This window comes from Aspergillus brasiliensis (genome assembly GCF_001889945.1).
Source record: "Aspergillus brasiliensis CBS 101740 unplaced genomic scaffold ASPBRscaffold_1, whole genome shotgun sequence".
NCBI lineage: Eukaryota > Fungi > Ascomycota > Eurotiomycetes > Eurotiales > Aspergillaceae > Aspergillus > Aspergillus brasiliensis.
Window position 1 is genome coordinate 2,939,134 of NW_027137442.1, and position 18,682 is coordinate 2,957,815.

Sequence of the window (18,682 nt, forward strand, 5' to 3'; positions counted from 1 at the left end):
GTTCCCCGACGGACGGCGAGGAGCATTCCATTGGTTAGTTAAGTATAATGAAGATGACGGGAATGTGTTGACCACCCCCTCTTGCAGTCTTGGACTCCCTGTTGCTGATGCTGGTAGTAGATGGAGTTCTGTGCATGACTTTGCAAATAACTCGAAGTATTTCAAGGTCCGTGTATATTTCGTGCCCTACAACCCGTGCTACTGCTACACTATACTAGTTACTATACTCGGGTTTATACTATCCGCCAGAAGGACGGTGTTGTACTTAAAGCTGATAGAATACTAGTACCTGCAGCAGCTGGCAGGTAAACTAAGTGGTCCACTCTTCTTCAATTTCAACCTTCTAGTTGTTACTCCGAATGAGGCAATTTCACAAGATCATCATCTGGAGACTGGAGTATCGCATAGACATGGCTACAAATATGTCCTAAAAGCAGGTCATGCTTCATCATGTAAGTACCCGGCTTAGGTATCGCATTATTTGAAAACCCGCCAACAATTGCCCGGTTAGCTCAATTGGTTAGTAGCGTCGGACTTTTACGATCACATGTGATCCGAAGGTTGCGAGTTCGAGTCTCGCATCGGGCGATCTTCTTTTTCTTGGGCTGTAGTAGTCTCATGTTTTTGCCGGCTACATGATCTCACTCAAGGCTGGGCTACCATCAAATAACATGAAAAAGCTATGCTAACCCCCTCCAGTTGATGTTTTGCTATCTTATATCGCTTTGTAAACACCCAAAAGAAAAAGCGGTAGATAGGTGGATCTGGATAATTACCTCTCCACGGTCGCACATTGGCCAATGTAGCCCGCTTTCTCTTCAGAGCATTCAAAGCAGATAGATACGCCGTCACGTTATCAACAGTTGCCCGGTTAGCTCAATTGGTTAGTAGCGTCGGACTTTTAGATCATAGCGATCCGAAGGTTGCGAGTTCGAGTCTCGCATCGGGCGATCCTTTTTTATTGTTTCCCTCCTGAAATAGGAACATCCAGTGTATGGGGTAGAAAGGTAGATACTAGTTACCCTACCAATGTGTGGTCAAGCCCTGCTCACTTCGTATCTCTGTGAAATGCAGTAGATACACCTTCAACTTTCCAGGATAACGGTCAACACCTCTACATCGAAACCCTTGTCCACAATTGTCCTTTTGTCTATGAGGTGGATATACGATCAGACCGTCGTACCGTCTTAACAGACTACAGGAAATGGTCCTCAGCGAAGCACTTGCTAACTAATATAGAGTGACTAACTAGTTCTTTATAGGGGGTTGCATGTCACACTCCAACCTATTCCAAACAGCGTATCCGTTGTTCAAACTACTGGCAACCACACTTTGTCGTACACGTGCTTCTTGTTTACTACCCCAGGGTCCAGATGTCTTTCAAATTTTCGCCACTCTTCTCATCTATGATAAGGAATTTAAACCCGTTCAGCACCGAGGGCCACCCATCCTATTGTCTTTGTCACATCCATGTTGCTAAAATTATCCTTCTAACCTCCTTTATCACCTTATCATGTCTACCCCAAATGACCCAGACAACCCTAGCATGACCCTACTTCCCTGTCCCTGTGCATGCTGTCAGGTGGAAACTATATTCACCCATCTTATCAAGATAAGTCTACAGGGATGCACACACTGAACAAATACATCGCGCTGTCATGCTTTGCTTTAGTTACTAGCAAGCATTTGTTGTCACTCACATCTTGCGTAGGCCCTTTGCTGTTAAGGTCCAAGTCTCCACGTTGTTGCAGGGACCCCCGGGCGAATGTTGTGAACTTGTGATGGACAATGCTTGAAAGCGTATTGAAATCGCCAATGTTGACTTTTCGGGGCCCTATTGACTACATGATGAGTTGTGGGTCTGGGATTCTTGTCTCAGCCCAAGATTTTAAGAGTTTGGCTTGACAGTCTCTTTATATTATTACCAATACTAGTTGATATATTTCTTCGAGTAGATGATCTTTGTGACAGAGTAGGAAGTTATAGGTCTTACAGTAGGTGGCGAACTAGGAAGTTTGTATACTCCGTTATCAAGTATTATAGCAGATACATTGTAGTATTCTATGAGGTGATACTGCATCTCCCAAGCCCTTTTCAAAAGATTCCTTCATCAGTAGACCCTTTGTGCCTGAGGCATAAAGGAAGCTACGTACTCCAAGCCATATCTCCTTGGACAAGAAGGCGGTGTGTAAGCTGGCACAGTAGTAGGTGTGCCTGTGGCTGCCTGTAGTAGTTTCAAAGAATCACGGGTCTTCACAGAGGTTCTATCTACCATGTAGGCAACAATCGGCCACAAGGCTACAATCCCATCGAGAGATCAATCCAGACAGATAAAGGTACGAAGGATGAAGTGTCCGGGCTTTATTATCGTGATCTGGGTTAGCGCATACAGCTGTACCACCAACTGGCTCCAAACAACCACATCCAAGTCTCCTCGGACATGCGCCAGAGCAGATTCCCATTGGCTTGCTTGATTCCTTTCTTTCCAAATTTATTCATATTCATTTACCCCCGGTAGAGTTCCACGCTTTTCCTGGGGATGATGCATCACCTATCAATTTTTCCCCGATTCGGGGTCTACGATGACTTAAGAGTCTAGGTTGTCTAAGGGGTCTTAGCCAGCCGCCTAGGCTGCAAACCTCGCAGTTCCGGTGCATCATGCCGGCAGTGTGTTGTACAGTAGGATAGATTGCATTGGCTCCAGCTGAAAGATGTAGCTACACGCTAAGGTACAGTGCCTTGTAGACCGGGCAACTGGCGTCTGCTCTCCACCTAACCTGCAGGCCGTTGCAGGTGAGGCAGCCAGTCCCAGGACACTTGGGGGTAGTTGTGGTCCATGCTCTCGGTGCTCGGGGGCTGTCTGCGCTCTGCGATCCACCCCCATTTCGGTCTGCGTCGCAGACATCCCCAAGCTCACTGTCAGTGAGGTGGCTCTGAAGCGTGTTTGGCTTTCAAAAAATGCCGTCCACAGACAAAACAGCGGCTCAGAAGCAAGACATTTGCTGTGTGGAAGGTTTCGAGAGCACCACAGGAAGGACTGGGATGGCTAAAGTTAGAAAGCATGGAATGTTGTCATGGATAGGGATTATCATGCAAGTTGATTGATCGCCCAGGCGCAAGCGGTAACTTTGGGGGACTAACCTCCTTCAGGGATAGTTTGAATTTAGTAGTAGTACTCCGTATCGTTCCAAACTTCCAAATGACAAGTGAGCTCCCTTTTCTTTTCGAAATCGGGTAAGATACCACACATCTAACGGGGTAATTACGAATGCCTGGCAGGCCCCCGTGCCAGTTGGCAGCCAGCCACGCCTATCAGACTGACTTCATGCTATCACCGCTTGATCAGACTTTCCTTATCTCCCGGCCATACCGTTCTGTGACGCCGACACTAAACCGGCCGTACCTGGTTCATACTGGTTCATACAGAACTGCAGCCGCAGCTTGCGGCTTGACCGCCTTCCAATCGCCCGTTTTAATCTCCAGCTGCAACTGCAACTGGCGGCGCGGCTTCAGCGTTAACGTCCTGCGCCAGAATCTTGGTTCGTCCAAAATTACAGCAAGAGCATTCTCTCGATCAAGTGGAAAGCTCCCTTACTGACTGACCTTCGTAGCCATTGTATTGTCCCAGATCGCATGGGCTATTTGCTTTGGGGGACCTGCTGTGGCACCCGTCAGCCTGACTGACTGACCGCTCGCACTTGACCTGCTTCCTTTCAAACCACCGAGTCACCGGGTGTGCGTCACAGACCCTCTGCGCCCGTACGCTTGACTGAACAGACTGACTTTCATTACCATAACGCTCTGCTCTGCCTCTTCCACTCTCTTCTCTCTTTTCCTCTCCATTCTTCCTCTTCCTACGTTTCATCCTCCTCTTCTTGTGGATCCTACTCTCCTACTACAACTATTCTTCCCCCCTTATTCACCATCTCCTCTTCTCCCCTCTCTTGTAGTCCTCATCATGCGTTCTTAAAACCCCTTGGTTCTCCCCATTACGGTGAGAACGCCGTGCACCCCCGGACGCCTGGATCCGCCTAAGTCGTCAGTGCGGAGAAGCTCCCAAGGTTGTCTAGACCGCATGCTCCAAATGCTCCAACCTCTTGTTGTTGCCTGAGCACAGCAAACGATGATATCGGCGTCTCTCGTTTTATCTCAATCAGTGCCTGTTACTTAGCGCTCAGCCTTTCCCTCCCACCTTCCTCCCTCATCTTTCTCCCTTTGTCGACCTTAAATCGGGCTGTTGGGCTTGTTAGCATGGCCTTCCATAGTGGGACCGTCACCTCCCCGTTTCCTTGATCCACAGACATACACGCAGCGGTCGTTCTAGACGCTGTGCCCGCTTGAAGACGGCTCAGTTACGACTCATTTCCATTTCTCTAGATTGTCCGCAGTCTTCATCATGCATCAACACCCCCGTTCTCCGGCGCCTGCGGCGCCTCCCTCCACATCCAGGCCGGGCGCAAACCGCTCCGATGATCGCAGAGATCAAGATCTCCGCCCCAGCTCTCCAGCTTTCGACCCCAGGGTACAACTTACACGGGGATTAGGCATAGAGACTGAGGCTAGGTCGTCTGGACAGACATCTAGTTCACGCCCAGCGAAAGAAGCAATATCGAAGCTCAATCAGCTCATATCGGTATGGCTTGGATCCGGCTTTTAGTTCCCTTATCTTTCCTTACGAAGGACCCTTTGATTAATTGTCTTTTGCGTTTAGAATTACCACACAAAAGCTGCTCTAGTAATACTGGCCTCCCGGATCGACTTCTCTCGATCAGACGATACACCAAAAATAAATCCCAAAGTCAATCGATGGGTATGTTACGTCCCCACATACGCTGAACCTCTGCTTCCCATCAATTGTGCCTAGTAATTATATGCTCGGCTAACTACTATGTTGCATTTCTCAGTTCGCTATCGATTTAGAAGATATCGATGCTCTCCGAGAGCAGCTTCGATTTTGGCGGACGAACGACGTTAGCGAACAACCGCCTCCGCCGTTGATCATTGAGACGTATCTAGATACGAAAGACCTGACGAATAACCAGAGTCTCGTTGCCTTGGATGAGCAAGGGAAGCGATTTGACGTTCTGGAATCTCTTTCTAGGTCTTCAGAGGCACAGGCCAAGGGGCCGCTATCGTCCAGGTCCGAGAATGTTATTCTAGAGCGATGGAGGGTGGAACTGGGGAATACGCCTAACAAGGCACTACCGGCAGATCTTGGCTCTAATCTGCCAAAAATATATAAGCAGAGTATTGTGACGTTCAGAACATTGTTCACCTACTCCAAGTTATTACCCGCCTGGAAGCTCGCGAAGCGCAACGGGAGGCTTCACACGCACCCAGCGCTTCAGATCAGGTATCGTATCTTGGTTGGGAAACCCAATCCGGAGGACTCCAGGCCGGATCGATTGACTACGCCGCTGTTCGACAGCAGTAGTAAGGTGGTCGATACGTACACCTTTGGAACCACGGAGTCGCCGGTTGGATACCTTTCCATCCAAGTGACCTACCGGACAAGCTGTGAGTTTCGGGTGGATGATTCGGAGGCTCTCCTAAGTTCACGATTCATGGGGGCCGATGATGAGGTCTTTCGCCCTTCACTCCCAAGCAGAGGATCCAACCTCAAGGCCGCCAATTCCGGGGTTGGATCAGCCCCTGTCGAGAAACGAACTGTTGAAGATCCTGACCCAAGTCGAGCTTATGGGAGTCTTTCAACGTTCCACCATGTCGGTCCTACGACCAGTGCGAGTCCAATTTCAGCTCTTCGCGCCGCCCGCGAATCAGGAGCCGTATCTCCATCGCCTCCCAGTTCCTCTTCCCGGAAGCCTGTAGAAGTTGTGAAAGCAAGCCCTTTGGGCCGTGCTGCCGTTTTGGCGAATGAAGGTAGCCCAGGCGTTGCTAGACGATCGTCCATCTCTTTCCCTCCGTTCAAAGCACCGCCATTGTCTGCGTCGCCGTCTCTTGTTGATCCTCCACTGGGTATGTCGCCCCGGTCGGGGACAATGTCTCGCCCTCAATTACCAGAGTCGAAGAACATGCCACCGCCATCTATGGCAGCTTCCGCTCGCAAATCCTTACCCTTGCCCGGGGCTTCTGAGACCACAGCCACTTCTTCAAATTCGGCATCCCCTCGGCCTACGCCAATCGCAAGGTACAGTAGTGCTTTCACTCATCGACGCGGGAGGCCTTCCTCGAGCAACATCAACAAAATAGACGACGAGAATTCGAGTGGCAAGACCAGTGCCACGTCTTCCAACCCTCAACCTGGGTCGGGCTTACTCGCTGAAGCCACGGGGACAAGTGCAGACTCCATTCATGCAGACGATGAGAACATTACGGAGTTCCTGAAGATGCTAGACTTGAGGAAAGACCTTCTGAGAACATCGGGTTCGGCTTCTGCTGATGTGACTGCACGCCGGACGACGGCTACTTCGGCTGCGTTGACCCGGTTTCAGCGAATGAGAGATTCGAACGCACAATTGTCGGAGTCAATGTCATCGTCCATGCTTTTGCAGCGCTCCTCGACCTCTTCAAGCAAGCAACTCTCAGGGGTGCCACCCATGGTGGCTGGTACCTCCATTTCGACCGCCTCTTCTCCGGGGAAACCCATTTCACCCCATACTCCACATACTCCGGCCATTCCGTCTCGTCTAAGTTCTAACAGCATCGTTGACTATGGCAACGAGAGGGATCCTCGTCGCGAGCAACCCTCCTCGGTCGAAGAGGGTCCGACCATACCTCATCGCCCGTCAGTCGCGACGGTAAATGCAATTGATATCCCTACGTCACCAGCGCTGCCATTCTCGCCTTATCGCCGGCCCAGCTCAGCTGCTCCGCCCCCTCCACCCGTTGCGACCGATGATGATGAGATATTCCCCTTCAACCTACGCAGCGTAAGTCTCGGGGCTGAGGAGAGATCCCACAATAGCTTAAGCGCCCTACAGAGACAGCATGACCTGGAGGGGGCTAAACCAAACACCCATCCCACGCGCAGGGAGCAACATCCCCCCTTGGCCAGCGAGGATCCGAGCCAAAGGTCGAGCTCAACGAGCCAGGGAACAAGCCCCCACAAGCGGACATCACTCTCCGGACCGACCGCAGCACCGTCCCCGTCGAACCATCATGTCTACCAGCCGCGCTTCAGCCTCTCTCGGGGGCGAGGACTATCCGGTGGACCACACTCTCTCAGCTCCGGCTCGGGTAGCATTGCACGCGGCGCTCCTTCTTATCTTGCTGAGCGCGATCATGATCGTGATGGCAATGCAAGTGGCAGTAATAGCGGCACCTCGACTGCTGAAGATCGTCGGGGAGCTGGGCGACGACCCAGTTCAGGCCGAAACATTCCTCCACCATCACAAGCTGAAGAGGACGAGCCGCTGTTGTTTGCTATGAGTGATTTCGGGGCCTCCCGGCGAAGCTTCGAAGAAGGCAGACATGGCAACCCTGGTAGGCGACTCTAATGGAGGCGCCAACTTCCATGTGTGGCCTTGGATATGTGGAAGTCCCCACATCATATTTCTCATATTTTCTCATCTCCTCTATCATGTTTTCAGCCTCATTTATGTGTCTTTGCACTCGAAGGCTCTGTCAGTCCCTGCCACTTTGGGCGTATTCGTAACTTTTATACTTCTGCTTTCTCTCTTCCTTCACTCTTCTGATGCTGTCTTTCTACGAGGCCATGCCTTCATTTTCCCTACTCACAGTGATCTACTTTTATAGACTGATCTGCAAGCGATACGACCATGTGCGACCAGGAAAGGCGAATAGAGGATGGCATAGGGGGGCTGTTCTCAAGGTTTTATTGTTTTATTTCTGGTGTCAAAATTTTTTTAAACGGCCGTCCGCATTCTGGCGTGAATAGTGTTTTTGGGGTCCGTTGTATTCATTGTTTTTCCGCCTTGAAGATGGGGTATTGATCTATCCCTCATTCTCTTTTCCCCGACATCTTCCTTTCTCGCTCTGTTTGGGTTTATACTTCCTCCATTATGACCAGTCATCTTTGTTCGTCTTTGGTTAGTATCATTGATTGATCTGTAATCAGAGGCATCCGGGCCCAGGGGAAGAAGGCCTGAAGTTGCTTGCTTGCTTGCGCTCATTGTGGATAGCTATTGATGAATTGGAACGCAATCTATCATGACATAAGAAATAATACATCTATGACATGCTACCAAAACCTACTAAAAGAGGAGAAAACAATATTGTTATATCCCAGATTCCAGCTCCATTACAATTTTCAAGTAGCACCTGACTAACGCCTTTCATCTATTCCCAATAATGCAAGAAGCTTTTGTTTTTGGTCTCTCTCTCATTCCCTTCGATTTTGGATCTATATACAGTACAAGGGAGGATTATTTTGAACTTGTGGGTATCTGCTTATCACATGCTGCTCTAAGGGACTCGCCAGCTTTCCTTAGAAGTGTGGTGTGAATGGTTATTTCTTCCCGACTTATCCCGATAAATTCGTCGGAAGCCTCTATCTAGGAGGCGGGTATAACATGCAAATGGTGATGATAGCAGGTTTCAAGTGGCCTGCTAACACCGGCTCTGCATGTCATGTCGTATCTTTTGATTGTGGTTAAAGATAGACAATGAGATGAGTCTAGTATCGCCCAGGAGGAACAGAGAACTGAAGTCGGTGGTGGGCGTGCAAATGTGTTTTCCGGGAGGGAACCGACCATTTTAGGTGATAAGGAGGTGATGGATGGGGAAGAGCAAGACAAGACAGACATTTTATGTGTGAAAACTGTTTCTCTGTCTTCTGCCGGCGGTAGTAGAGCTCTGAGGAGTACTATGTATAACTGTCAGGGCTCACGAGGAATTCTCGGATTGTCGCCAAATCACATCTTCCGGAAAGTGTTGCCCGAGGCGCTTCGGCGCTCCTTAGCCCTGAAGCTGTTGTTGGTAGTGGGCGCAGCGGGAGCAGGAGCCCTGTTGTTCTGCTGCCGGGATTTTCCTGCAGGCTGGAAGGTGACTTCTCTCTCACCGACGACACCGCGGCGACGGGTCGGCTTCTGGCGAGACTGCATGTTCTGGGCGCGCGCAGCGAACGAACGATCGCGAGTAGCGCCGACGCCGGACGAAGAAGTGACTTCCATACGGGGTTGGCGACCATTAGTGCGCTTGTAGGAGGCAGTGGAGATCTTGCCGGAGGTTGCTGGCTTGGTGAATCTTTCGGGCTCGCTTTCAGACTCGGAGTCGTCAGAGCTGGAGCCTGGGACTTCGTCAATCTCTTCCTGTTCAGCGGCGGTGAGGCCACGCTCTTTTCTCTTGGGCTGCTCGACGGATGTGCTGGGGTTGAGGAGCCTGAATTCGTGGGAGTTCTCGTCGATGGCGAAATCTTCGTCCTCGAACAGTTTGGCGAAACGGCTGTCACCCAGAAGGTTCTTGCCGGGCTCTTCGGTGGGTGCTGCTGCTTCGGCTTCTGCTGTTGCTGGAGCAGGAGCGTCGACCATGTCGTCATCTCCACCCTTTTGTAGGACGCGTTGGGCTCTGCGACGCTCGTTCTTCTCTTCCATGGTGAGGAGCTTCTCGGCCAATTTCTTGTTGACCTTGACGGCGGCCTTCTTCTTACCGCGAATGCGGCTCTCACGTTCCTTGTCGATCTTCTCCTTAACACGCTTGGCACGCTCTTCCTCCCAGATGTACGGGTTGGTGATGAGACGGGCCTCTTCGTACAGCTGCTGCGCCACAAAGTAACCGTGCATGTAAGGGCGTAAGAGGCTGGTTCTGCCGATCAAATGGTCCAGGTTCAGGTTCTTCAGCTGAGGAGCCGTCAAGAACTTGAAGTTGTCGTAAACGGCACCGGTCTGGCCGCTGCTGAAAGCGTTAGGATCGTTGGGATCTTCAGCCATCTCCTCAACAAGGTTGTCCAGGAACGAACACCACCGGGGGGCGGGACCCAGTTGCGGGATGAAGAATGAATGCTGCTGGCGGCCTTCGTTGGCAGTCAGGAGCATACCGCTATCCTTGCACCATGCGACCGAGTTGATGTCGACGGCCGGTTCAACAGATGTCCAGGGCTTTCCATCACGGGGGTCCCAGATCTTGATGATCTTCTTATCTGCGGACATGATCTTCGGGTCTAGGGTCTGTTCGCGGGTGTGTGTCGATGGCTGCAGGAACTTCAACGTGTGGATAGGGAAGCCGTATCCCTGGTCCTTCTTCAGTAGCGGTACGGGGGACCGGAGATCGTAAAGGTGAATGAGACCATTCGAAGAACCGGTTCCGAGGGTTAGGCCCGAACGGTGGAATTCCAAAGCGGTGATCTCGTGCCGGGGCTCATCAGGGCCAGACTGCGTGGGTGGCAGCAAGATTCCTGCTCTGCCCTTTGCTCTGGGATCCCAAAGCTCGACTGTGCCTAATGTAGTACCAAACGCAAGAAGATTGTGACTTTCCTCAGCAATCGCACCAGTGTTGACCGCGCCAGTGTTGATACCACCCTGTAAAGTACCACCGCCGCTAGAAGTGAAATCGTCTCCGCCAACATCAACTTCGAAACTGCGCATGTACCGACCCAGTTCCAGGTTTAGTCGGAACACCTCTCCCATGCCATCCGAGTTTACGCCGACCGAGGGAACCAAGGCTTCGGTCGATTGCCGATCGTATACCAAGTCACGGCCGTATCTGGGAAGTCTCGTAGTGTAGTGGCAGCCTTGCGGGGTGTGGAATTCAAGTGATCGGTCGGACTGCAGGTGAAGAGATTTTGAGTAATCGGAGGACAACAGAAGGAAAGTCGTGTTGAGAGCCACGGTATGACGAGCCCATGAGAGGGAGAGTTGCGGCAGGTAGTGTGTATGAATCTGGGGCTTGTATGTTCCTGAGCGATAAAACAGTCAATAATACGAACACCATGATTGTACTCTACACTAGAATCTCACCTGTACTCATCACCCATTCGCCATCTTCACTGACTCGGACGCATTGACTGGCTTCTTCGAACTCGAAGTCCTGGAGTAGTTCGATGCGGTTCGCATACTCCGGATCATTTTTCAAGCTGCGCTTTCTCCGACGCGCAAGCCACTCCGGCAGAGGGCGCGCAGTGTTGGAGCCGGAGATGGTATAGACAGGGACCTCCGACTGATTGGAGAGCTTCATGGCGAAGGGCTGAGGGTAAAACAAGATACCAGCTTGAAGCGCAGAAGCTGAACCAAAGGGAAAAAAAGGCGATTAGAAAAAAAGTTCGCCGATAGCGATAGCTGGGTCCACGTGACGCTGCGGGTGTCGATCACGCATGATTGGCTCTCGCGGGCCGAAGCAACCTCCGTTGGGTCTCGATGGCATCGCATCTTCTTGCTGTTCTTCGCCTGCCTCGCCTCGCCCTGCTGCCATTCGGTCGTTTATCGGAGCCTGGAGTATATCACTTGGACTATGGCGCCCTTAGCTTGATACTTAAATGCGCCCCATTTCTCCCGGTATTTCCTTGAAACCCGCGAGCTTTTCCCCCCTTCTCCCCCAAAACAGCGATGGCATCTCGGAGCCTATCTATCTACTGACACCTGTTGCATTACCTAAAGTCTCCAAATAGTACTATGGGCGGCTTATTGAGACATGATCTTTTTCGCGCGTCTTGCTGGAAATGAATCCCCCTTCAACTGTACTATCTTTCCTGGCTAGAAATACAAAACAGCCGGTGTCTCCTTGGGGACTACAACTAAATCATGGACTTTCCCGGAGGATCCATCACCAACATACGCGTCATTGTAGGTCCCTTATTCCCTCCACGGAAAGATACCAGTAACGCCTCTAACATAACGTCTTAGGATGGATTCTCCCATATATACTGGAGAATTTACACCGACGATCCTGGCGAGTCACCAACTAATGGCTACGCCATTCTTAAGCATCTTAGCCGTCTCAAGGACCTGGAACTCCAGCTGAGAGACCGAAACTGCTTGGTTTCAAGCTATCCCAGACGACTTTGTTTATGGGTATTTTCTGCTACTCCTGGCTTTGAAAGTCTTTCCTCGCTATCTCCGAATGATGGCAGAGACGACTCAGGTCGCCTCGCCATTGGCTCGGCTACTCTGAAAGGTGTGTATGCGCTCATTTATGAGCTTTCCAACTCTATATATTAGCGCTGGTTTCTGACGATATGTTACAGTCTCCTCTTCTGGCAACGTTTCTTCGTCGGAATTAGTCAAGAATCTGTCTGCAGAAACTCAAAATGCGCCGGGTACCGCGGGGTCACAGAGACCGAATGCCATGACACCTTTCGCTACCATTTACGCATCATTCATTTCTGCCATCAGCGGGGCAGTTAGCCTCCAACTTGTCCGACAACGTAACGCCATCCCACTTGGTTCACGTACGCTCTTTACCGTTGTTGAAAGAGATGGCTGCGACAACTCTCATTTTTCCAAAAACGACCTTGTTTTGGCACCTTCCTTGACTACGCTTCAGATCCAGCTGACATCCGCCGGGAAGCTAACAGTAGCTCTACAGACTGTATCGCAGGCTGGTCTGACGCGGTTACTCGTGCCGGACGATGATCCTGCGGGCATACACGACACCCCACCGGGCACTGACCTCTGGCTATCTCCAAGTGGGTCGATTGCCAGACTTGTCGCCGCTAATCCGTCTCGGCTGAATGCAGCGTCCCCGTATCCGTCCAATGTTGGTGGTTCAGGGAATGAGAAATCAAGCCCAGCAACTCGCAAACAGTGGAAGGTCAATGTGCTCTGGTGGCTTTCTAATTTTGGTCTTCCTGTGGATGGCATCGATGATGAAGCCTGGGTTGAAGTTGAAGTTTGGGAGCCATTCTACTCTAGACTCGCGGGGGAAGTATGGCGGCCGAACGATGAAGGCGCCTCCATGCTTCCCCTAAAGCGGATCCTTTGGCCAGCTATTTACTGCTTCAGGAGAACGAAATCAGCATCTTCAGAGTTGTATGGTGAAATAGAAGGTGTCTCATCTATTGCTGGTGACCCCTTAGATTTCGCAGAGAAATGGCGTGTAACAGAGAAACTTAGCTTTGCCGAGGCGAGCCCTAAGCCTCCGTCTGTCCATCCAGAACAGCCGACTAGGGATCAGGAAGCATCATCCCCCGATTTACTGAACTTACCCGAAGGGATTGAAAGCCTTTCTCGAGCGTCGCAGTACCCTGACCTTCAAACCGCTACTCTTGTATACCCAACGCCACCTGATGGAGCCACCGCAACAGGATTAAATCCCACGGCCATTTCCGACACCTTCGCGGACGAAATTGAACAGAATTCGAATTTCCTGCAGCAGGCCAGTCAGAATCATCACCGTCAACTCAGTAAGGAGCGAGTAGGAACGGATGTGATAAGCTTTGGCCCGTCAGCAGGGCTTGTGGTCGGGTCGGGCCTATACGATACGAACGACGACGATGATCTATTCGGAGACATCAATGAGAAAGACTTCGGGGCTAAAGGAATCACCGATGCGGATTTCAGCTTCTTCGACGACCCAGATTTCGACCGTGGAGGTGTTGGTGAGCAGGCCGATCCAGCCCAAGCGTTGTCCGGCTTCATGGATACGGACGAACCTGAAATGCAACCGACTGCGGACGCTCAGACCTCACCTGAACAGACACCAGCCTTGAATATCGCAAGTGCTCAACCGAGTCCCGCGGTTGAAACAGCAAATCTGCAGCACGAAACGACGCCTCAGGAGGCCAAGGCACCTGTATTCACGCCTCAAGAGGACAAGCCCCGGACAATAAGCCCTCCGTTGAGCCCTGTGGAGGTCAAGAAGATTCTTTTTCCGGAGTCGCAACCGGAGAGTCTGCCACCTGCAAAGAAAGGGCAGGGGCCGGGTTACTACAACGCGGTTGCTTTTAAGCAGAACATGTCCCTCTGGGACCAGAAATACGGCGCAGATGGAAAGTTTGGATTCGGTTTTCGTGGGATGGAGAGAAACAAGGGACCAGACACGGCCACTAGCGATATCCCAACCGTCGGGCTTCCGCGTCACAGTGGAAAGATGAAAACCGGCACATCAAAGGATCCAGACAGTTACGGATCTCCGTATAGTGACGAGATGCAAGAATCATCATCCGATTCGGACATGAGCAGCAGTGCAAGCGTCGACAGTGATGAGAGTGCCTCTGAAAGTGGACTCTCACCTGCCACATTTTCCACTAGAAAAAGGAAACGTACTCGCTCCAATTCGGGGACTTCGTTGGCTTTGTCCCAGGACAAGGCAAATGTCCGGGCTGACCAAGAAACTTCGGCCCAGAGGCCAGAAGACTCGGTTTTTCTAGGAAATTTTCTTTCTACCTTCTCTGACTGGTCAATGGCGGGCTATTTCTCCCTGGCACAGAACCAGGTCTCGCCAGTGCTTATCCGCAAGGACATACAGGTCCAAGTTGCTCAGCTATTAGTTGACCAAGTGACACAATCATCCCTGGACCATAAGATAGATGGAACCCTTGGTCTGCTTGACTATGCCGATGAGGTGTGCTCTCCCGAGTCTTTCCAGGGTGATACAGCTTTCGTGGGTGGAATCGAGCGACTGGACCTAAACAGTTTTGTCTCGCTGCAAGATTCCAATGCACCTTCGCCTTCGTCATCCAACGGTGCCAACCCGCGTCAGTCCTCTCAGCGTAGAGAGACTGGAAAGGGCACCATAGCGAAAATACCTCCACCGCACTTACGCGTGCGCCGAGGGAAGGACTTCCTGGAGACACTACCACCGGCAATCTCCTTTTGGGAGACTTTCGGGCTGGAGCCTGCGCATGGGCAGAAGGACATTCTCGCCTATTGTATTCATCCTCACTTTGCTGCTGGAGCAGCCGACACATTCTTGGAGCGGCTTGGGCTGGTTTACGCAGGCTGCAATCTTGGCGAGCATTGTCGAGGCGAAAGTTCCAATGTCTTCGACCGTGGACTAGGCTCCTGGAACATCAGTCCATCAGCAGACTCACGTTACTCCGAGGTCATACAGTCACTCAAAACCATTTGCGGAGTACTTGGTAAGCCAGATCCGACGGTGTTCAAATTGTTTACTAACTGAGATAGGGTCTGCTTTTCTGAATACACCACCAAGCAAGGATAGCAACATCGTGGTTTACATAGTGAATCCTTTTACTCACGCCGCAGCATTGGTGGACATCTGTGCTGCATTCTGGTCTCTCTTCCAGCAATACATCGCGGACGCCGACAAGCAACAGGCACGACAGCTAAATGAGCTTGTTCTCCAGATAATCCCCATGGATTTTGTCACCTCGGCTGAGTCTCTCGTTGTTCCTCCCCAGGCCGAATATCTAAACTTGGCCCTTGAAGTGTACAGCCGATGTCCGCCCAAATCATCTCAGATGGGCCCGGTGAATTGTGCACCGCCGGTGCTCCTTGCGGAGCCTATTCCTAAGTCGATTGGCTTCAAACTATCATCGGAGGGGTCGTCGCCGTTGCAGGAAGGCAAGCATCTTCATGTAGCCTGTTCCCGAAGTCTGGATCAACGTTGGCTAAGTGTGGCTTGGTCTGATAATTTTGGGGCACTTCAGCGGAATATGTCTTACTGTCTTCGCTATCGTAACTCCGTTACAGCTCGACCTCTCCCAGAGGTGAGGGGTGAAATATGGAAGGCAACAAGGGATATCATGGATACAATTCAGGCACGATGGAGGGTCATCATTGTCAGCACTGACCCTGTGGACCAGGAGGAGGTTGACAGTAAGTGCACGCCCCATTTTTCCCTGGTACAAGGCTGATAGATAAAAAGCGTGGTCGAATTTTGCCGATCAGTACGGCAAGGCCAGGTCCACGACACTGGATTTGGTGATCCTCGGCGCTAATACTCCTCCTGACCTGCATCTCGAGCCGCCTTTTCTTCCCATTCCCTTGAGCATGTTCAATCAGCAGCCTTCTTCTACACCTGTTGCTACACCGAATCTCGGGGGCGGTGTCCCTTCTCCGGACCAATTTGGTAACGCGCCCACACCGCCGGGTGGCTGGGGTGCACCCGCAAATGCCTCCACGCCCACGGACGCGCTGCCCGAGATTGAATCCGAGTCCCTCCTTACAGATATCTACGATGAGACATGGGGGGTAGTATTATCCCATCGTCTCAACAGCTCTCTGCATCAGACGGAGTATCGCCCTGCACTGGCAAGCGGGTACCTTCTTCGCAGGAAGGGCTGTACTGATGGAGATGGGCTATATACTATGAGTGTCAATATACTCTTTGCACGGCGATCCCCATCTTCATACGATACTCTTCTACGGGAGATTCTGGGAATGTACCGCGACCTGGCAACTCTGGCCAGGGCCAGGGGTACGCGTACTGTGCAACAAGGCACATTACCGTGGCATGTGGCCACGGCAATCAAAGCTCAAACTCTTCTCAGCTATGCATTGTGATCATTTTTCTTATGTTGTTGGCATTATACCATGTTTGCGGGTCGAGCGATCATGTGGCGTTTAGGGGAGCACGGCTGGCTTCTTGCTTCATGTGTTCTGCCCGACTTCTCTTCACTTTTGTATATAGTTTGGTTTGTTCCAGGCAGAATAGGTTATACCACTGTGCAGGTTTGTTTTGGATTTGGACTGGGTGGAATTGTTGAGTATGGATTTGGAATAGAGGCTGGGGCGTGCATCTTTCTATTGTGATGGCGATATCTAGCAATGTAATACCACAAGCAATGCGCTATATTTCTGGTGACATCTTCAATGTTCTGCGATGCAGTGTTCGGTAGTAGGTAGTCATTCATCCATTGCGAACACCTCGGCGGCACGGATATATATTCCGATCATTGACCAAGCCGACGTGGCACAGGTACTACAGTAATAGTAGCACAAGCAGCATCATAGCGATTGCACATTCTCCCAATTGAAGCCACTGTCATACGTAGTAGTGTACAGTATGATTTTTAACCTCAGCACGTACACATTTAGATAGCTTACCATCAGGCCCATATGTGCGACACTACTAGGCTGCAAGAATGACACTCCGCTGCGTACATGAATGGCTTCATGTGAGAGTAGTCATACACTTGATTCATTGCTTGCGGTTCGTGCACGAAGAAAATAACGTATGATGTACTAGAGTGTTAAGCTGCTATCTTCACTTATGTTATCACCAACAAAATATGTATATATGATTGTTGTTTCATACAAAAGTTCGTTCAGTGTCGTACGCTACACTTGTCACTGGAATATAAGATCAAATATAGGTTGACTTTTCAACAAGAATCCGATATGGTGTAGTGGCTAACATCGCCGTCTCTCACACGGCAGCCGGGGGTTCGATTCCCCCTATCGGAGCTTAATCATTTCTTTTTACTTTTTTTCCCTTCCATCAATCTACCCATCTACCGCCCCTCATATCAACAGAAGCACGCTCTGAACAACTCAATTAATGTAACTTGAGTCAACGACCCCCCCAAACATCTCCATTCAATTCTCCAAACCACGTAGACAATCTCGAAGGTCCCCAACAAACCAAGTACCTTGCAATCCAATCCCAAAACCCCCCCAATATACCATCCAATCACATGACCTCTTATCTATCTAATCAACTTCCCGATAACCACCCAAGTTTGTAGTCCCAATCAATATCAAAAAAAATTTCAGGCCCAGACCAGCAGCACCAACATTCTCTCTCCTCTCCAGCATACAATCTTACATTTTTCTACACATATACCCCACGAGGAACGCCTCCCAAAGAAGCTCTCAACCATACGTTTCACCAATTCCTCCTACCAACCCAAGGAAAAAAAACCACAACTACAACTACAACATTAACAACCAACCCACTTCCGACCCCGCCATCCACACCCATCACCAATCTACAACCAAACCAAATCCCACACCCACCAAAATGACCACCCAACAACCTCAAACAGCAACCCAATATCTCGACCTGGGCATAACCCTCGCGATCAACAACTGGCCGGCGCTCACCCTAGCCGTGCAATCGAACTGGGGCGGACCAACCTCGTCCGACAAGCGCGACTGGCTCTGCGGCGCCATCTCCGAGATGTTGCAGGAGCGGCCGGAAACCGACGCCGAGGATCTCGAGGACGTGTTGATTCAAGTGATGAATGATGAGTTCGATGTGGTGGTGGATGATGAGAGTGCGGGCATGGTTGCCGTGGAGATTATGGAGCTGAAGGGGCAGGTAGAGAAGGGAGAGTTCGGGGCGATTCAGGAGATGTGGGAGAAGTGGCAGAGTAAGAAGGGTTCTTCTTCGTCGATTGCGGGGTTCAAGAGGGGGGAGGATCAGGATGATGATGATGATAGTGAGGATGATAGTGAGGATGAGGATGGGGATATGGAGATGGACGATGCGCCGCCGGCGTTGGTGAGGGCGCCCAAGGAGAAGGTCGAGCCGGAGGTGGATGAGGATGGGTTTACGACTGTTGTTTCGAAGAAGAGGAGGTGATCTCTTTCTTCTTTTCCATTTTGTCTTCCCTAATGAGATTGTTGGGTTCTGTTACTGTTAAAAGTTGTTTGTGGTGCCGGTGCTGGTTGATTCCCCATAGATTAGACGCCTTGTTCATATATTCTGGCCGTGTGTCTATGCTACAGCTGTGTGATTTATATTTGCAGTGCATGCTCTTGACTATCCAAGCACTAAAAGTAGTAGAAGCATGAGATGACAGCAATGAAAGTTTTATTGCGAAACCAGCAAAGCAAAGGAATTGTAAGAATCTATAGGAAAGGAACAAAAAAAAAGAAAACGGAACATCAAGATTCATCATCATCAGCAACAACCAAACCAG

At 50.7% G+C, this 18,682-nt stretch overlaps 5 protein-coding genes and 3 non-coding genes across 8 annotated transcripts; 6 read left to right on the plus strand and 2 right to left on the minus strand.

Moving 5' to 3' along the window:
• The first annotated feature begins 501 nt into the window (after nucleotides 1-501).
• On the plus strand, nucleotides 502-588 carry ASPBRDRAFT_t8. Its single transcript has one exon. It is a non-coding gene; the product is annotated as a tRNA-Lys (tRNA).
• Nucleotides 589-865: 277 nt separating this feature from the next.
• ASPBRDRAFT_t9 lies at nucleotides 866-950 on the plus strand. Its single transcript has one exon. It is a non-coding gene; the product is annotated as a tRNA-Lys (tRNA).
• A 1,767-nt stretch (nucleotides 951-2,717) lies between these two features.
• ASPBRDRAFT_50661 (uncharacterized protein) lies at nucleotides 2,718-4,304 on the minus strand (the record flags this gene model as incomplete). Its single annotated transcript, XM_067626583.1, has 7 exons — nucleotides 2,718-2,816; nucleotides 3,205-3,309; nucleotides 3,415-3,489; nucleotides 3,521-3,569; nucleotides 3,669-3,869; nucleotides 3,974-4,136; nucleotides 4,193-4,304. 7 exons carry the CDS (start codon nucleotides 4,302-4,304, stop codon nucleotides 2,718-2,720), a joined length of 804 nt encoding a protein of 267 aa, XP_067485075.1.
• Nucleotides 4,305-4,396: 92 nt separating this feature from the next.
• ASPBRDRAFT_25455 (putative autophagy protein Atg13) lies at nucleotides 4,397-7,457 on the plus strand (the record flags this gene model as incomplete). The annotated part of the gene is made up of 3 exons (XM_067622179.1): nucleotides 4,397-4,633; nucleotides 4,712-4,810; nucleotides 4,905-7,457. The coding sequence occupies 3 exons, from the start codon at nucleotides 4,397-4,399 to the stop codon at nucleotides 7,455-7,457; spliced, it is 2,889 nt and encodes a 962-aa protein (XP_067485076.1).
• Nucleotides 7,458-8,834: 1,377 nt separating this feature from the next.
• On the minus strand, nucleotides 8,835-11,091 carry ASPBRDRAFT_114095 (WD repeat NOL10/ENP2 family protein; the record flags this gene model as incomplete). Its single annotated transcript, XM_067616791.1, has 2 exons — nucleotides 8,835-10,813; nucleotides 10,875-11,091. 2 exons carry the CDS (start codon nucleotides 11,089-11,091, stop codon nucleotides 8,835-8,837), a joined length of 2,196 nt encoding a protein of 731 aa, XP_067485077.1.
• Nucleotides 11,092-11,302: 211 nt separating this feature from the next.
• ASPBRDRAFT_167066 (uncharacterized protein) lies at nucleotides 11,303-16,651 on the plus strand. Its single transcript, XM_067619604.1, has 5 exons — nucleotides 11,303-11,696; nucleotides 11,757-12,027; nucleotides 12,098-14,932; nucleotides 14,979-15,632; nucleotides 15,682-16,651. The coding sequence occupies exons 1-5, from the start codon at nucleotides 11,655-11,657 to the stop codon at nucleotides 16,317-16,319; spliced, it is 4,440 nt and encodes a 1,479-aa protein (XP_067485078.1). The 5' UTR covers nucleotides 11,303-11,654; the 3' UTR covers nucleotides 16,320-16,651.
• Nucleotides 16,652-17,150: 499 nt separating this feature from the next.
• ASPBRDRAFT_t10 lies at nucleotides 17,151-17,222 on the plus strand. The gene has a single exon. It is a non-coding gene; the product is annotated as a tRNA-Glu (tRNA).
• A 556-nt stretch (nucleotides 17,223-17,778) lies between these two features.
• ASPBRDRAFT_113429 (uncharacterized protein) lies at nucleotides 17,779-18,554 on the plus strand (the record flags this gene model as incomplete). The annotated part of the gene is made up of 2 exons (XM_067616740.1): nucleotides 17,779-18,338; nucleotides 18,443-18,554. 2 exons carry the CDS (start codon nucleotides 17,779-17,781, stop codon nucleotides 18,552-18,554), a joined length of 672 nt encoding a protein of 223 aa, XP_067485079.1.
• Nucleotides 18,555-18,682: the final 128 nt, after the last annotated feature.